This window comes from Calonectris borealis, chromosome 3 (genome assembly GCF_964195595.1).
Source record: "Calonectris borealis chromosome 3, bCalBor7.hap1.2, whole genome shotgun sequence".
Lineage (NCBI taxonomy): Eukaryota > Metazoa > Chordata > Aves > Procellariiformes > Procellariidae > Calonectris > Calonectris borealis.
This window is the reverse complement of record NC_134314.1, coordinates 61,537,148-61,557,143: the sequence shown is the minus strand read 5'-3', so window position 1 is coordinate 61,557,143 and position 19,996 is coordinate 61,537,148. Positions and strand designations below refer to the sequence as shown.

Here is a 19,996-nt window from a genome sequence, read left to right as displayed (position 1 = left end):
TAAAGACTCTACCTTCCTTAAGTTCCGAATACCCCTTGGGCTGGAGGGAAAGATGTTACTGTGGGGTCTCTCCATCTTTCTGCTGTTATATTTGGCTTACATTTAGCATACAAGTTGTTAGCTCAGACAGTTTTTAAAAGATGTGCAAGAGGTAATACAAATATGCTTTGCTCTTAATTGAAAATGCAAAGGACTGTAAAACATTTAGAGCTCTAAAAATGTAAAAGCTGGAACAAAAATAAATCCATTCCTGTCATATAACATAAAAATGGTCTCAAACCTGATGTGTAAGTTTAAGTATTTGTCAGGACGCCAAGTACTGTAGAAGGACACATAGAGTGAACTACACATAATAGTTCGACAGATACATACCTGGAGGAAAAGTGGGGTCATGTGTGCGTCTCGCCCATACCTCTCAAGTTCAAACTCTCCAGTCAGGGAAAGAATAGCAATCAAAATCCTCTTTGTTGCTTTTTAATAGGAATGTGAGTAATGGCAAAGGAGAAGATCCCAAAAGATTCCCACTAGAAGATACGGAAACTATCTGGATAAAGCACAGGTGACTCTACATCAGTGGGACCCACCACCTCACAGCAGTGAAATGGAGCGGTGACCTGGTGCTGCACATCCACCATCACCTAACAACCCCTCTCACAGTCCGGACGTGGCGATCTGCAGTGCTGGTCACCAGAAATACCTCCGAGACTGCCACGGTGGTTAGAGGGAAGCAGGCATTAGCCCTCCTCTCCCCTGCCCTCCCAAACCATTCACAAGTTATGTGGCTTGAAGTCATTTTTACAGCGTTGGCTCTGCAGCTCCCAGCATAAAGGACAGTATCAGATACCCATGTACTCCCCCACCTCTATGCCAAGATGAATTGGTATGTCTTTTTCATTAAAGATTTCCACATAACAACAGAAATTGTGACATACCCTAATGCGTCAGAAGCTGGGCCGGCACATTACTTTCCTTCACCTTGCTCAGAAGAATTTCCTGTGTTTACTTGGACCCAGTACGTGGCCCATCCTTCCTGAAACACCGGGTGTCGTGAGATCTGCCTCACCCAGCCCATCCTTCTCGAAGTTCAAACAAAGAGCCAGTGTTCACTGAAGCACATCATTTTATAGTTCACAGTAAGCGTGCAAGCTGGTTTTCAGCCACTCCACCCAAATGAAGTACAGGGGTTTCCAGGTGTAGAGCTTTTTTAGTGTTGGGTGGGTTTTTTTTTGGGTGTGAAGTACATGTTAGTTTGTGTAACAAAGCAAACTGTTGTTTGTTTTGACAGCAAACTGTCACCTTTTTTTTTGCTGTGAAAACATGAGGGTTTTCGGGGTTTAGAGGCAAACCTATCAATTGCCACACATTGGCTGGAAAGGATTTTGAATCACAGCAAGGCTTTGATCAACCTGGATTGAATTTCGAGTTTGCAACAAAACCCATGAGTTTCCAGTGGTTTCAGGTTCTGTTGCAATCATTATACAACATCTCTAATTACAAGCTGCCATGCAAAAAAGAAAGACTAATAAATTAAAAAATTTGCAGGAAATTTATTTAAACAGGTATTCCAGCACTGGTGCCTTTATCCGTTATTCCAAATGCTTTTTAGGGTCCTAAGCTCTGGACCTGCAGTGCTTTCAAAGACAGAGAACGAGGCCTTTATTATATGGCATACCTGGAGCCTGGATCTGGCGGGAAGATCCTGCTTCACAACCCGCAGGTGTCGGAGTCGTATAGCTGCATACAGACCTGTCTGAAAGGTCGGTTATTTATTACATGTGGAAATGATGGCACTAATGGCAATACCGTTTATTACAATTTCAATTCCGATCAATGAGACTTCACTGGCATTACGAGCCAGACGAATGTTGCCAAAGAGAGGGGAGCAAAGAAAAAGCACAAACCCTGGCTCAAAGATCCAGCCAGGCAGCTTGATGCACGACGATAACGCAACGCTCGCCACCCGATCTATAACGCGTTTCTAAAAGCAGCAACAGCCAGCACAGCACACCCGGGGCGGCCGGACTTCTCCCCTGCCGTGCTCCCTGCCCCGACCTCCCCACCCCGCCAGCTCAGCCGGCGCCTTCTCCCTTTCGCCCCTCTTCGCCTCCCCCTTCTCAGGAGGCGGCAGGTTCCCCCGGTCGGGGGTTTGCGAGCGGGGGTCTCGCAGAGACCGGTCTGCGCCGAGCAGAGCCGAGCCGAGCCGAGAAGAGCCGCGCCGCGCTGAGCCAGCCTGCGCCGTGCCGGAGGGAGCGGAGAAGAGCCGAGCCGTGCCGGGGGAAGCCGAGCCGTGCCGGGCAGCGCCGAGCCGAGCCGAGCCGTGCCGAGCGGAGCCGAGGCGGTGCTGGCCCCCGCGCCTGCGGCAGGAGGCGCTGCCGGGCGCCGCTCCGCCCGCGCCGGGCTGCGGGCCGGAGTCCCACATTCCCCCTGCCAAGTGCCGGGGAGCGGGGGTTGGACGTGCGCGCTCGGCTCCTCCCTCCCTCCCCGCTCGCCCAGCAGCAAAGTAACTCGGAGTACGAGGGGAGCCGGTGCCGCCGCCGCCGCCGCTGCGCCCGTCGCGCCGCAGACGGCTGCCCCAGCGGGCGGCCCCGGGGCCAGCGGGCGCCCCTCGGCGCGGGGGGTCTCCTGGCGAGGCGCCGGGGCGGGAGGGGCGGGCGAGGCGAGCTCCGCCCGCCGCCGCGGGCCGGGGCAGCCCCGGCCTCTTTCGGAAACTTCTCCGCAAGTCGGCATGGGCAGGGGGGCCGGCGCCGCCGCCTCGCTGCCGCTGCTGGCGGCGCTCGCCCTGCTGGCCGGCTGCTCGCCCGCCCTGCTCGGGGCGGCCCGGGCCCAGCTCTCCGCAGGTGAGTTGTCGCTCGGCGCCCAGGTGAGGGCGGGCGGCGCGGCGGGGTCGCGCCGCGCCCGGGGTGCCCGGGGGGAAGGGGAGAGGGTCGCTGGGGGTCGCGGGTGGCACCGCGCCGGGACGCGGCTCCCGCTCCGGCCGGAGCGGCGGTGGGGCTGCCCCCCGCTCAGACACCCCCCCCCCCGCCGCCTTCGCTCTGTGGGGCGCGGTGCGGCGGGGAGGGTGACCCACGCGTGTCCGCATGCTGCCGGCGCGGAGCTCGCAGGGGCGGGCAGGGCGCGAGCTTCGGGCGCCGCACGAACTCCTCTTCCTCCTCGTCCCCCCCCGCCCCGGCCAGCCTCCCAGGTGGCGTCGGTGCTGGCGGCGGGGCCGGAGCTGCTGCCGCCCCTTCCCCCGCTCAAACTTTTCCCGGCGTTTCCCTGCCCGGCGCGGGGGGCGCAGCCCTCGGGGCGCCCCGGCCGCTTCCCCGCCCGAGCGGGGCGCGGCGCCGAGCACCCCTCGTCCCGAGGCACGAGGCGGGGAGGCACGGCCCGGGCTGCCGCCGGCTACCGGAATCCAACACCTCCCCCCCTCGCCCCCCCCCAAAAAAAAAAAGAAAAAGTGGTGGGCGAGAAAGGGGAGGGAAGGCAGCATATGGGAACGGCGTCTGTTTTGTTTGAAAGCCGCGAATTTCTCGCCCCTTCCTCCCCCACGCCACGAGGTTTTGCAGAATAAAAGCCCGCGGGGCCGGGCGGTGGGAGCTGCGGCCGGTGCGGCGGTGAGTTGGCCCCGCGGGAGCCTCGGGGCAGAGCCCGCGGCGGGGCTGGGGCTGGGCCGGGCCGGGCGGTCGCTCCGGGAGAGCAGAGCAGAGCAGAGCAGGGCAGGGCAGGGCAGGGGAGGGGAGGGGAGGGGAGGGGAGGGGGCAGTACCTGCTGTGCCGTGCCGGGGCGATGTGGGGTGCGGCGGGCAGTGGGGGTTCGTGTGCCGGACTCTGAACCCCCCCTCTGCTGCAGTTTATGAAGCGTCCTTCGTTTGCTTAGGGTGAAGCTGTGGCGTGAACATGTTGTTCTTATTGTTTGCCGTGTGAAGTATTACGCGAAGGACGAGCTGAAGTAGACTTCAGGCTCCTTTTTTTAAATTTTTATTTAAATAGTACTCGCAATTGCAGCGGGTGCATCAGTTGGACAAGCATTTGAAGCCTTTGTCATAGGATATTGATTTGAAAACTGCCATTAATAAAAGTATTTACACTCATGAGACTTGGAAGCATGGTTTTCATCCTACTACTGATGTGTAGTTAGGAGGCTTTTTTTTTCTATCTTCCCTGGTCCTCTTATAAATTAATTTTTAATTGAGACATTTGAGATGTGTTGTCAATTAAGAAATGTGCTGAAGCAGTAGGAGAAATTGTGCTGGTCTGAACAGATTACATCCCTCCAATGTGCCTGACTTTGGTGTGTAAAATTTAATGTCTGTGTATCAGAATTGTAAGATTATGTAAGCACCTACAAGCCTTTTACCAGGGGAAAGGAAGTGTACCATATATGCGGCTGGTATGTTGTAGGAATAGCTCAAATAAAATATGCCCAGGCGTAACGTCTTTTCATTCAAAACGATACTGAAATCAGACCAGTGATTTTTTTGCTTTACTGTAACTCATCAGGCTAATGCCAAAGGTAAATCTTATGTAAAGATTTTTTTATGAGCTTGTTCACTGATGTAAGAAGAGTAGGAAGTTCTGATAACTTATACGGTCCATGGTACTTTATGTTGAAAATGTGGCATACAGCCCTTTTTGGAACTGCAAGTACAGGAAGCCGGGTTGGTACCCTGGAGTATGTGTTAGGTAAGCAGAGAAGAATGTTCAAGATCCTTCCGACTAGAGTAGGTGAAGCTTGTCAAGGAGTTGACCAATTCTATCTAGGAAACATGAGATTAATTTTTTTTTTTTCCCCTGTATAGCATGTCAGCATAGAGACTTTAGTTTCTATTGCCAAGCATCAAAAATACTGATGTGTTGCACCGGTCAGAGGTTTATTAATTGCAGACTTACTCAGACTTTCTTCAAGGTTTGGAAAAGTAGATTTGTTAGTAGCTGGTGCTTTCAGTGTACTCAGTTTAAAGTATAGTGCTCCGACTCTTAATAAATACATTCAATATCCACATGTAGAGCTGTGCCATACTGAACACTTACTTACAGTTAATCTTGGTTTGAAGGCTCTGAATTTAATAACTACCACAAACTCTAGTTTTGTTCCTTATTCTAAACAGGTCCCTGAAGAGTGTGTGTGTGTGTGTGTGTTTGTGTGTGTGTGTCTGTTGATGAGACACCTTCATCCTGGTGTTAGTGGGTGCAGGACACAAAGGTTGGTGTTTGTATGTCTGTTCCAGTGAGGGCCTCTCTGTAGCCTACAATGAGATGTTTCTGTATTTGGTGCACACAGGAGCATCTGTTTTCTTAATAGTCATCTCTGTTTAACAGGAGTACTGTTTTTCAAGCATCTTCCTTTGACTGCCTTCCTCTCTCCTCACCTTAATATAATGGCCTGTACTTTTCCATGTTAAACTGAATCTAACCAATTTTCAGCTTCCTTTATATTGGTATTCTTATTGTCTGAATTGTAAGAATTTAAAACTGTTAATTTTTCTTTGCCGTTAATGAAGCTATTAACTCAGTCAGGACTCTTCACAAATCTGTCTCTCATTGTAATTTGATTTTTATTTCCTTTTTATGATGCTTTGTACTACTCCTGAGTGTGAACCTCAGTCAGATCCAGAATTCTTCGTAAAAATTTTGATACGTTTATTAAGAGTCTAATAAAATTACAGACCATGAATTTCTTGAAAGTTGGCTTTCTTCGGGAGCATGTGTGCCACGGTTGTTACCTGTTCTTCCTCATGACATATTCCGTGAAAGCAAATGAGAAGGCAAGAGGAGGAGCAGCAGCAAGTTAGGAGAAGGAACAAGATACATCTTGTAATTTGTTGTTAAAAATTGTGCTTGTGTATCATCTCCGCTCCCTTTGCACGCAGTTGAAACACTATATTTTGTCTTTTGCCACAGATCTTAGAAGAAAAAAAACCCAAGCAGCTTCCTTCTGTCCCCCCAACCCAGCCATAATCCACAGTGTAATGCTTTCTGGTCTCCCTAGATTGTTTCTTTACACCGCTGCTTTCCATGACCCTTCAACTTGGGTGCGTGCCTGTCAGAATCTAGGCCAAAATGTTTTGGCAGCGCATTCTCTGTTGAACTCTAGCTATTCCTTATATAGCACCTGCTTTCCTCTGCAACTCCTACAGTTCGATAAAGAACAAGTTCAGCTTGTTTTCACAACTCGATCGCTTGAAACTTATATTTTTTGAATATTATTTTTAGCAGTTTGCATGTATTCAAATTTTGAAAAAAAGAAAAAAAAAAAGAAAGAAGAAATATATAAAATTTTTTTTTTGATAACACTGCCGGCTTGTCAACTTGGAAATATGCATTGCACTGCCTCCGATGGTGTCTGTGCAAGGGTGTGGATTTTTAATACTAAATGAAAGATACAAGGATAAAAATTCTAGAAATGCATCAGCTTACCTGAAGTTATTTGAGTGTGGTATTTCAGGATAGTTAAGCATAAAAAGGAGGACTGTATGTTTTACAGGTTCAAGTCCTTTATTAGAATAGTTATTCCTCAGACTTTCTCATGCAAAGTAGTTACGGTGTCACAAGTGAACAGGCAAGAGTAAATATTTCTGGATTAATCTTTTTTTCCCCTGATAAAATAGTTATAGTCTGTCTTTGGGAGAGAATCTAACTCAGAAATTTGGTATTATAAAGTAGAAGATATTATTTGTTTTACAAGGATTTTGTAATTAAATATACTTACAGAGAAATATATGAAAATCATAATAAGCGTATCTAATTTTTCTTAATTTTTGATCACGTAGTAGAAGAAATTAAGGGCATTTTGAAAATGTTTTAAAATACTTTAAAGTAATTAAACTCAAATTAGCCCTTTGCTGTCAGAACAGCAAAAGTTGCTTTAGTCATATTTTATCCTTGAATGTGCTACAATTTACATGTCATATACAAGAGACACTTGTGCAGGTAGGCGTGTATGTATAAGAGACTTCTCAGTAGCTTTTTTTTTCCACCAAGCTGTTAAAATGTATTGACAAATTATATGGAAGATGAGTGGAATTAAAAGTGAAGTTATTTTCTCGCTTTCACCCCCTCGTTCCCAAATGTTTTCCTTTATACGTTCAGCTCCTTCTATGGCACTGTTGGTTCAGAGATCACTTGTATATCTGTATTTTCAGATGCAATATTACAGTTATGAAATTAATATAAATTTTCAAGGTGGAACTTAACTGGTTCAGTTGGGATTGAAAGCACCCAGAACACAGTGCCCCAGAAGTCTTGTTTAGTCCCTTTTGTCTGAGAAATCATGGTACTGATCAGTTTGGTAGTGATGTAAGCAGTGCGTCTTAAACCAGGTAGATGTCTTGCCCTTACTTAAGATCTACTTAAGATAATTAAAAATAAAAATTAAGGAAAAAAAAAAAAGGGGGGAGGAAGGCAAGAAATCTGCACAGGATCAGGGCAGAGGTCCACTTAGCCCAGTATCCAGTCTCTGACGGTGGGCACTCAAGAGGAGAGTGATTTTTGGCAAGGTGAGTGACTTCCTCCCAGTACTGTCTGTCCACAGAGACAATGTGTTGGTATTTAATGTCATAAGTAGATTCTGGTAACCGTGATTGTGCCTAATAACATCTTCAGCCTGTATTGCTTTTAGCGTTTGCCTCACTTTGTGACGAGGAATCTATATGTTGTGTGGAAAAAGCTATGGTCCTTTGTTATTTGAAATTGCTAGTTCTATTTAATATCTCCTTGTATTAAAAGAGATGGTTAGTAATTGCTCCCAATTTACCTTCTTCATGCCATACAGGATTTTTCCACCCTCTCTCAACTATTCCTTTTCTAGTTGGAAAAGTCCAGTTGTGGCCACTTGCTGTAGAGGTACCATTCCATATCTTTTTTTCATCCTTTATCAGCCTTCTCTTTCTTTTCCAGTTTTACTACATTGTTCGGACTATCCAAGAGACAGCTGCCTGATGGATTTATATAGTGCTTAATAATGATTTCTGTTCTGTCCCCTATCCATAGTGTGATCATCCCTGGCATTTGATTTGCTTTTTTGACCATTTGTCCCGCTTCTGGTTGGGAGCTGACACTTTTATAGAACTATCTATTTCATTACTGAAGAGCTGAGATCTTACGATTAAATGACAGTCTGTGGGGTGGCTGTGCCAGTGGAAAGGGGAGGGTCTTTAACCAGCCTTTTTAGGGAGGGAGAACTTTTAAGCAAGGCTGTTGAAGGACCTGTGACCTTATGCTGGATGTCTGGGAGAGTTAACCGCTTTAATGCTTACCACTGTGGTTTGTCTCCTCTTTCTGAAATGCTGTTGATAAAAGTGAGTTAAAAAGAGCTTATCCTCTTAGATGTAAAGGTTGGCAATATCTGGATTAACATGCAGAGATCTGCAACGCTGCTGTGTAGTTGCTTCTTGCTCTGGAGTCCTTATGATGTGTAATCGCTCTCTGCAACTACCTGAAAGGAGGTGGTAACGAGGTGCGTGTCTCTTCTCCCAAATAACAAGCGATAGGACAAGAGGAAATGGCCTCAAGTTGCACCAGGGAAGGTTTAGACTGGATATTAGGAAAAATTTCTTCACTGAAAGGGTTGTCAGGCATTGGAACAGGCTGCCCAGGGATGTGGTTGAGTCACCATCCCTGGAGGTCTTTAAAAGACGTGTAGATGGGTGCTTAGGGACATGGTTTAATGGTGGACTGGGCAGTCCTAGGTTAACGGTTGGACTCGGTGATCTTAAAGGTCTTTTCCAAACTAAACGATTCTATGATTCTGTGATTCTCTACTTAAAGGTCTTTTCCAGCCTAGACGATTCTATGATTCTCCGTATGACCTCTTTAGCTGGAACACCTTTAGGTCATCTTACCTCTCAGGAGTTGGATACGTCACCGAGTGTCATCTTTGTTTTACATTAGCGTCTATTTTGGTGAAGTCCCTACTCTTCCTTTTGCAACACAGATGCTGTTGGAAGTGTGATAGGAAGCTTCCAAAACTCTTGCTTTAGTCCTGATAACTGAGTCAGTCAGGACATGCCTCGTGTTTTCGTGTGCTGGTGGGATCCCATCTGTCATAGTTTATTATTGTCATGGAAAGATGCCTTTGTAGTGCTGCTCCCAGAAGTGTGCACTCAGATTTGGAGCTTCAGTTACAATCTGCTGATGCCGTTAAGCTAATGTAAGTTACTGCTGCCGCAGAGGGGGGCATTTCCACCACTTGAATGACTCTCAGGTCTTTGCCTGTTCTAGATCTGGCCACCATGTGGCCTGTGAGTGAGTTGGTTTAGCTTTATGTGAATCTTCTTGGAAGAAAGATGGGGCTTGGGATTAGTTTCCTTTTAATTCGGTGAGTTTAGCTGACTTGCAGATGTGTGGCCATGTAAATTTGATGTATGGGAGGATGAGGGCTGATGGTGGGATGGCTCAGTAATCGCAGCATAGCTCGTGTAAGGTGAACCTGTGCTGTTTTGAGTCATGTCGGCTCTTTGCTCTGCTTGCCGTGCAGCGCTTCGTTCACCCGAGGAAGTGCAAAGAGGAGGCGGGAGGGCACAGAGAGGGGTGGGAAGAGAGGCCCGGTGCTCCCTGTGGAGCTGGAGGGGTTAGACTGGGTGAAGGTGGTTGAGGCTGCGTTCTGGCTGACTGCACACAAACCGATGACACAGTGCTTGTGTCTCCTTCCCTGACATGCATCTTTGAGTAAACTGGGCTTAAATATGTTCTTTCATTATAATTGATAGCTAAGGCATTTATTATATAAATGTATAAACAAGAAGTGGCCTGTTAATGGCACTTAGTAGAGAGCAGGTGTGATGGCAAGCAGTAGAGGGCTTGGAGGAGGTGACACCTAGATACCAGGCTAGAATTAGAGGCTGTTGTGACACCCAGGTTGGGGTGCAGCAGGAACCGGTTTAAAGCCAAGCCTTTTTCCTCATGTGATCTGTTTCCTCGTTTTTCACCTTTTTCCTCGTGTGATCTGTCCTTCCCCATCCCGTGGGGTGTTTAAATAGGATTGCCCATGAGACGTGGATGTGGGTAGAAGAAGAAAAATGGCCGTGGTTTCTAAAGGCCAGGGTGAGCCAGCTGAGGGAGCGGTAAACAGCATTGGTGAGAATTTTGTAGCATCTGGCTGAGCATAAGGTCCTGCTGCACCTAATTTTGTAGGTCAGAAAGGCCATTTCCTCATGCTGCTTCCTGGTAAGCCTTGACTACAGGTGACTTTAAACTATGTAGTTTAAAACTATGCAAACTATCCAGTTTGAAGTCACCTATGGTGCATGCTTAGCAGGTAGTTTAAAGTCACTTACAGTCTACTCTTAGCAGGAAGCTATATGTTAAAGTTATGTTTGCATTTAAAACATACTGAAATCTTTCCTAAACAAGAAGTTATTAGTATGTGTGTCAACTCAGTGCTGTGTTTAAACAAAGAAAAAAACAAACAAGTGAAAAAGCCACACACCGCCCTAGTCCCCAGAACACTGAATATGACAAAAGAATAGCTGTTTGTTGTAGGGTTTTTTGTAAATGCATGCACACATACCCTCAAACTTGCAAAGCTGATGTTGGTGGCATATGAAACTATTTTAAATCTCTTTTTTCCTTCTGAATGATGAGCTGCTCAATAACTGTTAAAATTGTGGAAATAAGCTTGCAGTTACCCATTATAAAGAATATTTACACATTTAAGGAGCTCCTTTTAGTTGATTTAGTATCTGATTCTGTAAATTTCTCTGTAAATAAGCTGCATTTGTCTTAGGTAAAAGCTAAGCATTGATCAGTGAATTTGAAACAACAGAAATTTTTAGGTTAGCTTTTTGTTACTGAAACTTAATTTCCATAAAAGTTGGTATTTTTATTAACAGATCTCTACATGTATTTCAGTTGGGAACCATTTATTTGTTGATCTAACCAAATCTCTTTTGTGATAGCTGTCACAGCCAAATCTTTGCCTTGGTAGCCTTTGCACTGTTTTATTTTAAACAGTCTAAAAATATTCAACAGGTTCTAATATATTACCTAGTATGAAAACAATGAACTAATGGCACAGCGCTTCGATATGTTTTATTTGAAGGACTGCAGACAAAAAATTCTGTGAAAATAATTTCTGTTGTTGCTGGATAAAATGGTTGTAGAATTGAGGCTGCTGAATTGAGCCTCAACAGGGGGAATGTGTCCTTAAAGCACTGGGTGGTTGATCAGGAATTTAAGTCAATGTATTTGTTGAAAATGTGTAACGTGTAACTATATTCTGGGGTAAGAACATAGCATATAGCAGCAAGACCCGTTATAGAGTAATAACATGTCATGTAAATGATACACTAGTCTCTGGTTAACAACATCTGAGTCTCCTTACAGAGAAGAGGGAAGTGCTGGCCACTGCCAAAAGGAAGGGGGCCTCCCAAAAATCACAGTGAATGTTACAGCAATGGGGCAACCTTGTACTGATAATTTTGAATCACTTTCTCAAGCAGAATAAGCCATAATGGCCAAGTTATTTTCCTGTAGGTTTAAAACTGGGACTGCATTAGGACTTTTTGCTGGCATAGCTATGTTTGTTAATAGGTTTGTGTGGTTTTTTTACCTAACATTACTCAATGGTAGGTGTGCAAACAAACAAACAAACAACTTTAGGTGTGGATGAGGTCTAAAAGAGATTCGTCTAATAGTCCAGGAAATAAAAATCAATATTTTCCATAAGCATTAATTAATTTTAACATGTAAAAACTTGTTTTAAGCCAGAAGGTACTGTGCATGGGCTTGTTAGGCATTTGTTCTCTTTAAGAAGGTCATATGTATATGGAATTGGCTGATATTTACTGTTATGCACTGAGTATATGCCTCAGTAAAAGATTTGAGAGACTTAATTTCTTGAGGATTGGTGCTGTGAAAAGATTAAATTCTTTGCTTGGTACTATGGGTAATGTGAGGTTATTTTTCTTAGCCAATGTGTGAAAGATTGGACCCTTCAGTCTGCCAGAATGTCATTTCCTTCTGCTACCATTTACCAAAAACGTGATTATATATATTAATTGAGTAGCAAAAGAAGCCATTTCTCAACTCATTTCTCATGAACTTAATTCTACTGACTTACGAGACACTGTTGTATACTTTAAAACCAAGTTCTGTTGCAATTAAATTATGGTATGTTCATTCTAATTATTACACACTGGTTACTCAATTTATTCTGAGGTGGAGTTGTATGCTTTCTTTTGTGTGTAAACACTTGTTCTGTAACAATAAAAATGACTGATGAATATTAACCAGAAGAGGAAAATGTTATGAAGAACAATCGTGGCTGTAGTTCAAATGAAATCAAAACAGCTCAAAATGAAAATTTGAGTGGATAGCTGACTTCTTGAAATACTGTTCTTTTTTGTTATTTCCAAATACAGCTCATGTTTATTTGTGAATCCTGTAGTGTGGTTTAGGATACCTGTTGCTTTTTAAATTATTTAAGGATTTAAGTAATAAGGAAAAAAATGTATTGAAACTCTGAAATTTTAGGCTGCTTTTATCTTCTTCGCTACAGTGAAAAATTAAAATTATGAGACCTGGTGGAGAGTTGCCCCGTAGCTATTAATTAGGAAAATGCTCTGATTTGGTATTTTATCACTTCATTATATCTGTATCATCTTTGTGTGGTATTAGGCTGTAGTAAGATCTAACTGGGGAGTATCCGTTGTCTTGGTTCTCCTGGTGTTATCCTCTTTGCCTGTTCTTTGTAAATGTGAAAGCCCTTGTCAGCCATGAGAGCACTGAAGAAATTTGGCCGAGTTCATGACTTCACACAGCAGAGATAAGTTCTCAGCACTGACTGCCATCACAGTACTTAAAATGCTTTAAAGGGACAGTTTGTTAAAACCTACTAATCCAAAATACTGAGGCAGTTTTGTATTTGGTTCAACTTCTGATTCCTTTGATTCCTTTTTTGTATCTGTAGAAGACATTTCTTCAGGTATCTCTCAAATTAGTATGCTGAAATCTGAGTATTGTATCTGTTTTAAGTAGATAATATACCAAAACATTGGTGTATTAACTTTTCAGTGCTTTTCGTCATATGCTTTACAGAGGAGATAATGGTGTTTGTTTAAAAATAGTATTAAATAAATAAAAAAAACCCAAAGCAAACTCGGAACCACCCAACCATCCCATAATCCCTTCCCCCATCCCTGAAAAAAGAAGTGGATTGTCATATTCCCGCTATCCTTCTTATTCCCCCCCCCGCTTTTTTTTTTTTTAATTTCCTTGGCTCTCCTTGTTTTTTGCTGGAAGGGTTTTACGGCAACGTTACGGGGTTTCATGCCATAATTGAAGGGAGGCAAGGTATATGAGATTCCTTACTCAAAAATGGTTAATGAGTATAAATATCATTAGACTTTTCAGGAAATTTTTATATGCTCCTTCGCTTAACTACTTAGCTGTATCTGTCTTTGTTCATGTGACAGCCTTGTTTGGTGCATTCAGTGTTCAGTTTTTCAGGCTAGAAAATTTCCAGTGAAAGAGGCTTTCCTCTTTTTCACAACAGAGATGTAATGAAATGGTCTTTTCATCTTTCCTTATTCAATTCAGAAAAGTCAAACAAATATTCTTTTTGCAGTTAGTTTCTTCTAGTAATCCATCCTGACCAAACTTGTGAAAATACTAGAAATCGCAAAGTAATTCTGCAGGCTTGCCAGCTCTTCAGCATATGAATACTTGGTGTGTGTGGTCTTGTTCAGTGCAAAAGGTCTATTTATATTAAGTTTCTTGCATTTGTAAATCTCTGTGGGATTGGCTTTCCTTTTCCTTGCTACCTTTTTTTCAGATAGTATGACAAACTATTAACAACCCCCACCCCCAAGAAAACCCTTCATCTCCTTGCTACATACATACATAAAGCTATAATGTACGTACATATGTAAGTGTAAAATCAGGACAGACAATTTCCAGGGGAAAGCAAAATCTTTAGTGTGTAATGATTCAGATTTCTGAATCAGTTGAAACAAAGCTTGGTAATGAAAGGGAGTATAATTTCCGTGGTAAACACAGACTAAATAGGTGGGTGGAATGTCGTGAAATGTAAAGGTGATTTCTCTGAGGTGGCTGAAACCTGGCAGTGGGAAGTTGTCAGCCAAATTATTTTTTTTTTTTTTTAATATTAACATTTAATATTTTTAAAACAAATATTTTAAACAATTTAAAAACAATTAGTAGTTACTGAGTTTGGATGCTGTTAATAGCCCAGCTGTTTATCTTTTTTTTTGATAAAGTTAGTTTAATGCTTTGATTCATCTTGCATAAGTGGGAAGATATTGCATTCTTAGGTGGTGTGTTATTCTCAGTATTTTTTTTTTCCTTCCCCCCCCCCCCCCCCCCCCCTTCCTTTCCTTTCCTTTGAAATCCCTGTATACTGATTTGGTTAAATACTACGGGGTAGGTTAACAGCTCATTCTGAGTCATGTTTAAGGCATGAAGTGCTTCCAGGTCTGCAGTCCTTTCCAGGGATGAGCAAGTTCCTCGCCAGTTTGTGTATCCTGTATCTGCACGGCAGCAGTTAACTACCAGGCTCAGTTTATAGGTTGTTTTAAACACGTTGAAGTAGATACACTAAACAGCTTTTTTGGGGGTGGTGGTTGTTCCCTCTGGCTCGCTCATCCATGTTTCTTTGAGTTTGTACTCCAAATGTGCAATTCTTCTGTTGATTTATTGGTGTTTCTGTCCACTGTTGAACAAGGAGTTGTGTTAAATGACCAGCATTTGGGAAGGGCAGGATTATGCTCTTGTTCAGAGAGACTGCACAGATGTTCTTTATGAGCATTCAATGTACAGGGAGACTGTACATGACTTCCAATTTGACAGAAACCATGTATTTGAAAATCTTTGGTCTGAGCTTTATGGGCTACATAATGAGGCTGTGAACCTGAAAGAGTAGCATTTGTGATTAATAATGACATCTGCAGACCCTAGGAATACTGAAATAATATGTTGGATGCTTTGCATAGTGATAGTATCCAGATGCTAACTATAAACATCTCTGTTTGCTTAAGCATGGAAATGGGAATGAAAACAACTATTAGATAGGGAAAGACTTTTCACTGAAAGACTTTTGGCCATTCATCTCTTAAAACACCTATTCTTCACTTGTCACCTGAAAGCAACCTTAAGGAATTTATAGGTCAGTCTTATTCTATGATGTTGAAGTTAAAAGAATTAGAAAAAAATCTGTTTAATGGAAGTGAACGCATGATTAAAAAACAAACAAAAAAACCCCTGCACTTGGATGTGAAGCATTTGCATCAGAGCCTAAACCTAAAAAAACGTTAGGCAACCAGGAACTGAAGCAAATGCCAAAGAAAATGCTCAAATTTAGTAAGCTGATATATTAGGCAGTCTCTAGAGGGCACAGGAACAAGTTGGTATGAAGTTGGTAAATGTTTATGTATCTCCCAAATAAAATAACAATATCATTCGCTTTTGAGGTGCACTGCAGTACTGATATTGATTACCTAATAGATTATTTAGCAACTGCTCTTGTGTTTGTTGGAGGAAGAAATTAGGTCCTGGGATCACAATTTTAAAATAAAAAACCTCTTAAACCAGAAAGATCCCAAATCATCTTCTGTGTTCTTCCGCATTACATCAGTTATTGTCTTGTGGTTGAGGATCGAGTCCTGAGATAGTGGCAGCCTTGCAGCTACACAAATGAAACAAAAGGTGTGAAGAAGAAAGTGTAATATTAAAAAGTGGCAGAAGGGTCTGCAAATACTTTGCGAAAGTCTTGAAGTTGATGAGTTTCTTCAGTAGTGTGCCATCAATGGGGAGGATGGCTTTATTCTATGTAAGATGCACAATATGGACTGAGAATCAAAAGAAGTTAAGCCCATGCTTGTTGCTGCTCTTCAGCTTTTGGTACTTTAGGAATAACTCATGTTTTATCATCATCTTGTTACATTGACAATTGTAGGTGTGTGGGCAGTAATAGGTAAAATTCCAAACCACGCCACTCATGCTGTGTGTTGACTCCATTGCCAGATTAAACAGGACAGAAAATCAAACCACTGTACTCGCCTGTGGGTGAATACCTTCTTGCTGAAGACCTCGCTTTCCAGGCGCCCAGCTGCAAGTCAGGGGGTTTTGGTAACTTTCCTGATAATTCTCCAGTTTCTTCCTTGCTTCTGCTCAGCCTTTGTTTTATTGGTGTGGGGTTTTTTAAACTCCCAGATCAAGGTATCTTTATCTTCCAGTTTACTGTATTAAAAAGGCCTCGTCAAGGAGGAATCCAGGTAAAACTGGTTTCTGTTTACTTCCTAATCATTTTCTGAGAAATTCTGCATCTGAGATGACTGTGTCTTGTTTGTGACAGTATCCTTCCTGCCCTTCTTTTACATTCTCTCTCACCTGCTTGTTTACTGTATCCCAACTATAGTAATCAAGCATCTGATTAAATTTACATTTCTTTGTGTAAGAATTAAGAAAGAGAAGGCAGTATATGGCCTCAGTATTTAAGCAAAATGGGGCCTTCTTATGTAAAAGATTGCTTTGGCTATGTTTAGGCCCAGAGAAGTTGCAATTTCCTAATACTTTTGAGGGGGATCGGACCTCAGAATTTCTCTGATCTTGGGGGAAGGGGAAAAAGTAGAGAAAGTGTAACAACATTAAGAACATTAGAGTTGCATATATTGAAAATTTCTCTCTAAGTAAGTTATAATTAAGAGGATTTGCCTTTAGCAGTATATAAGATAAACTACCAATGATTGTATCTTCTATGTAAATGTTCAGTAATGGATGTATAGCTCATAAATGGACCCAGTGGCTGTTGGAGGAATGTGTTTATATATGGTAAAATATATAAATACTTCTAGGTTCCTTGGAGTATTTTTGGTTTCTTTCATGTATGGTTGATCAGTTTACCTAAGACATAGAGTAGTTTGTTCTCAGACACAGTTTACAGATTCTGGCATGATGAAGTGTTATAATAGCAGGAGATGAAGTGCACAGGAAAAGAAGATATTTTTAATGGGGGACTGTAATCAGTGTTTGAAAACTGGCTAATGGATTACAGAAGATAGTAGCCTAGCAGACAGACAGCTATAAGGACTATGTATGAAAATGCAAATGCATGGTAAAATTAAATAAAGTCAAAGCTTGGATAAATGTTCTGAAGTGTAATTCGGTTTGCTTTCCAAAAAGTTTTGAATGGAAGACTTGGAAGATCAACTCACCTGGGTGAGTAGGAAGGCTTCCTTTTTTCATTTAAGCTTTTAACTTGAATGGCTGTGAATAGAAACATTTTCAAAAAAATTTTCCAAAGGCAAAATAGGGTTATGTTTGGGTAGGGTTGTCTGCACACTTAGCTGCACTGCCTTTTCGCTCTTGAACTTTTATGAGCTGCTACGGCGAGAAGTTAGAAGGATCTTGGCAGTTTTATCTGTGACACTAGTACCTGTCAGGGCAATTCTGTTTTGCTGTGTCTTAGGAAGACTGTGGCTGTATCTACATTGGCAAGCAATTTGGTGCGATAGATGCTGGTCACCGAACTGAAGCATTATGAAAAGTGAGGTGCGTGGTACCGTTGCATGTGGTGTAGCCAGGCAGGGTTACCTCAGATTAGATGGCCTTTTCCTGTAGGCCGAATGTCTCTGCTGTGTTGCATTCCTAAGGATCTCGCGCTACATATTCTGCTAACTCCGAACCAAGCTTCCCTGTGAAGCGTTGGAGCTTCTGGTTTGCGCTTCTCTGAATGTGGTGGTGTAGTTCATGCGTGCGAGAACTGTGCTGAGAAACAAACTAATGCATGGTAAATGGAGGCAATCAGGGCATTTACTTTTTCCTAACGTTTTGAATCAGATTCCTAACATGGGTACAGCTTATCTAAAAAAAAATAGGTAGGACATTAGAAAGGCTCCCTGCAGGAGAATATATAAAAATCAGTGGGACAAAAAGTTGAAGAGAAACACGCTCTGAAAGAGTGGTGATATTTTTGAAATAATGTCTCTTGCCCGTTTTACAAACAAGGATCTCTATGTGTTTTGGATTTAACTGTTTGGCTAGTAGGTTTTTCAAGTGGTGAGCAAATGGGAGATGAAGATGATGATTATATGTTAATTTGGTGATATTGATGATGATTGATATTATTGATAATTGATGATTATATGTTAATTTGGAGAAAGTGATTACGGTTTCAAGGCTGAGAAGCAAACCTTGCAGGGAAAATTGAAAGCTTGTATAGATAGTGAAATTAAATACCATATTCGTACAATGCTCTATATTCAGTGGGAAGAGCAAAGATACAGTCTCAAAATGTTTGAGGCCAGATATTATGCAGGCTAAAGATCTCTGATTCTGTTTTCCTCTGAGATTCTGTTGCCCCTTATGAGACTAATATTTGAGAGACCTGAAATACTTTAGCCTCATGATGTTCCTGTGAGATCTGTTTGTACTATACCCCTTATTTTGCAGGAGGAGGACTACGTTCCCAGAGACTTGACTGTCAATCAGAAAGTCTACCATAAGGCATTATAGTTTAATTTCTTATGTTCTAACTTATATCCTAGTTTGTTACCTAGCTGTGGGGTTATCCCATCCTGAAATAGGCAAGTGAAATTTTATATGAAGCAAGGCTACACAAAATTAAACCCTGCTGAGAAAACTAGTCCTTAATAATGCAAGCATTAGCAATATGTTTGCAAGTAGTGTTGATGGCAGTAATGCCTCTTAACAATAATACCAGTAACATCTCGATCTGGCAATAACACCAATAACACCTATGATGATTTTGAGGAAATGGTTGGTGAAAGGGACCAAACCAGTAGTTTTCCGGTGAAAATCTCTAAAAAGAGGCGGAGGAGGGAGAGAGGAGACTTGTTGAGAAGAGCAAAGTAGAATATATTAAACTTGAAAGAGGAATGTAAATCACAGGAAATTAGACTTAAAATAAGAATTGACCAGAAGAGGGGGAGCTGTGCGCTAAGGCCAGCTGAGATGTCTGGCCCTATAGAGATTAATATCTCACTGTGTGTGAAGACTCTGATCTGGAAATGAGATTAAAACAAGAATTGACCAGAACCAGGAGATGAACCATTGCACCTTCACAGAGGTGTCCACCCCCGTGGAGATTAATACCACACAGAATAACGAAAATCTGATTTGGAAAGAAGATAAACATGCGTTCTCCATACCAAGGGGATGATCTAACAGCACTTGCATAGTAAATAGCCTTGACTTTCTTTCAGAGACTAATGCTCTGTTGTCAAATAGATTCTGCCAAGGCCATTTGAACATTTTACTTTAGCAGACTTAGCAACAAAACTACTATTGAACATTTTATTAATGTTGCAAAGCAAATTGTGGCAAGTTCACTCTTCTCATATTTAATCCTCTTCCTTACACAGTAAGTAATAAGCAGATCAGGTTTGTGCTTAAGCAATGGAGGATCGATGTCATTATTGACATATCAAACAGTTCTTTCTACCTCTGTCATTTCAACAGCTCCTGAAAACATAGAGTTTCAGAAGTTAGATCTCCCTTGGGGAGGAGGGAAGTGCAAACTTTCCATAGTCTATGTTTATCTGTTAGAAAACTGTGTAATATATTTTTGTATTTAACACTTCAATGTTAAAACACAACCTTTTTTTAGAAAAAAGGTAGGTGTGTGCTTATGCTTAGTTTTCCTTAAACTTTATTCTAATTTATTAGGATGAGTGTGTTCATTTGATACTTTTCCTTAAATGCCTGCAGAAATTGACTTTGAGCCAGCTCTTACTCAAAATACTAGTAGTATGGTTCATATTGTGGATGAATCAGGTTAGAAATATAGATCCATTGAAAGACACTTTATACATTCCAAACTCTAAAGATTAGTTGCCCCTTTTTCTTCAAGTTCTCCTGGTGCATGTTTTCACTGAAGAAGTCAGGGAAGTATTAGTATATCAAACTAGTGATCTCAAAGTACAATTCCAGATGAGATATATTCGGTTGCACACTGGGGAAATATGATGATGGGGGAAAATTTTCAAATCCTCACCTACCCCCTCAATTTTTAACTGCAAAACTTTCAGGTGTATAGCTTTGCT

General features: G+C 42.3%; 1 protein-coding gene across 1 annotated transcript in view; it reads left to right on the top strand.

The window, feature by feature from the left end:
- The first annotated feature begins 2,719 nt into the window (after window positions 1-2,719).
- PTPRK (protein tyrosine phosphatase receptor type K) overlaps window positions 2,720-19,996 on the top strand; it is a 424,966-nt gene continuing 407,689 nt past the window's right edge. Inside the window, exon 1 of the mRNA XM_075145810.1 lies at window positions 2,720-2,837. Coding sequence (XP_075001911.1) covers window positions 2,726-2,837 — 112 coding nt within the window. The 5' untranslated portion in view covers window positions 2,720-2,725. The remainder of the gene's footprint in view (window positions 2,838-19,996) is intronic.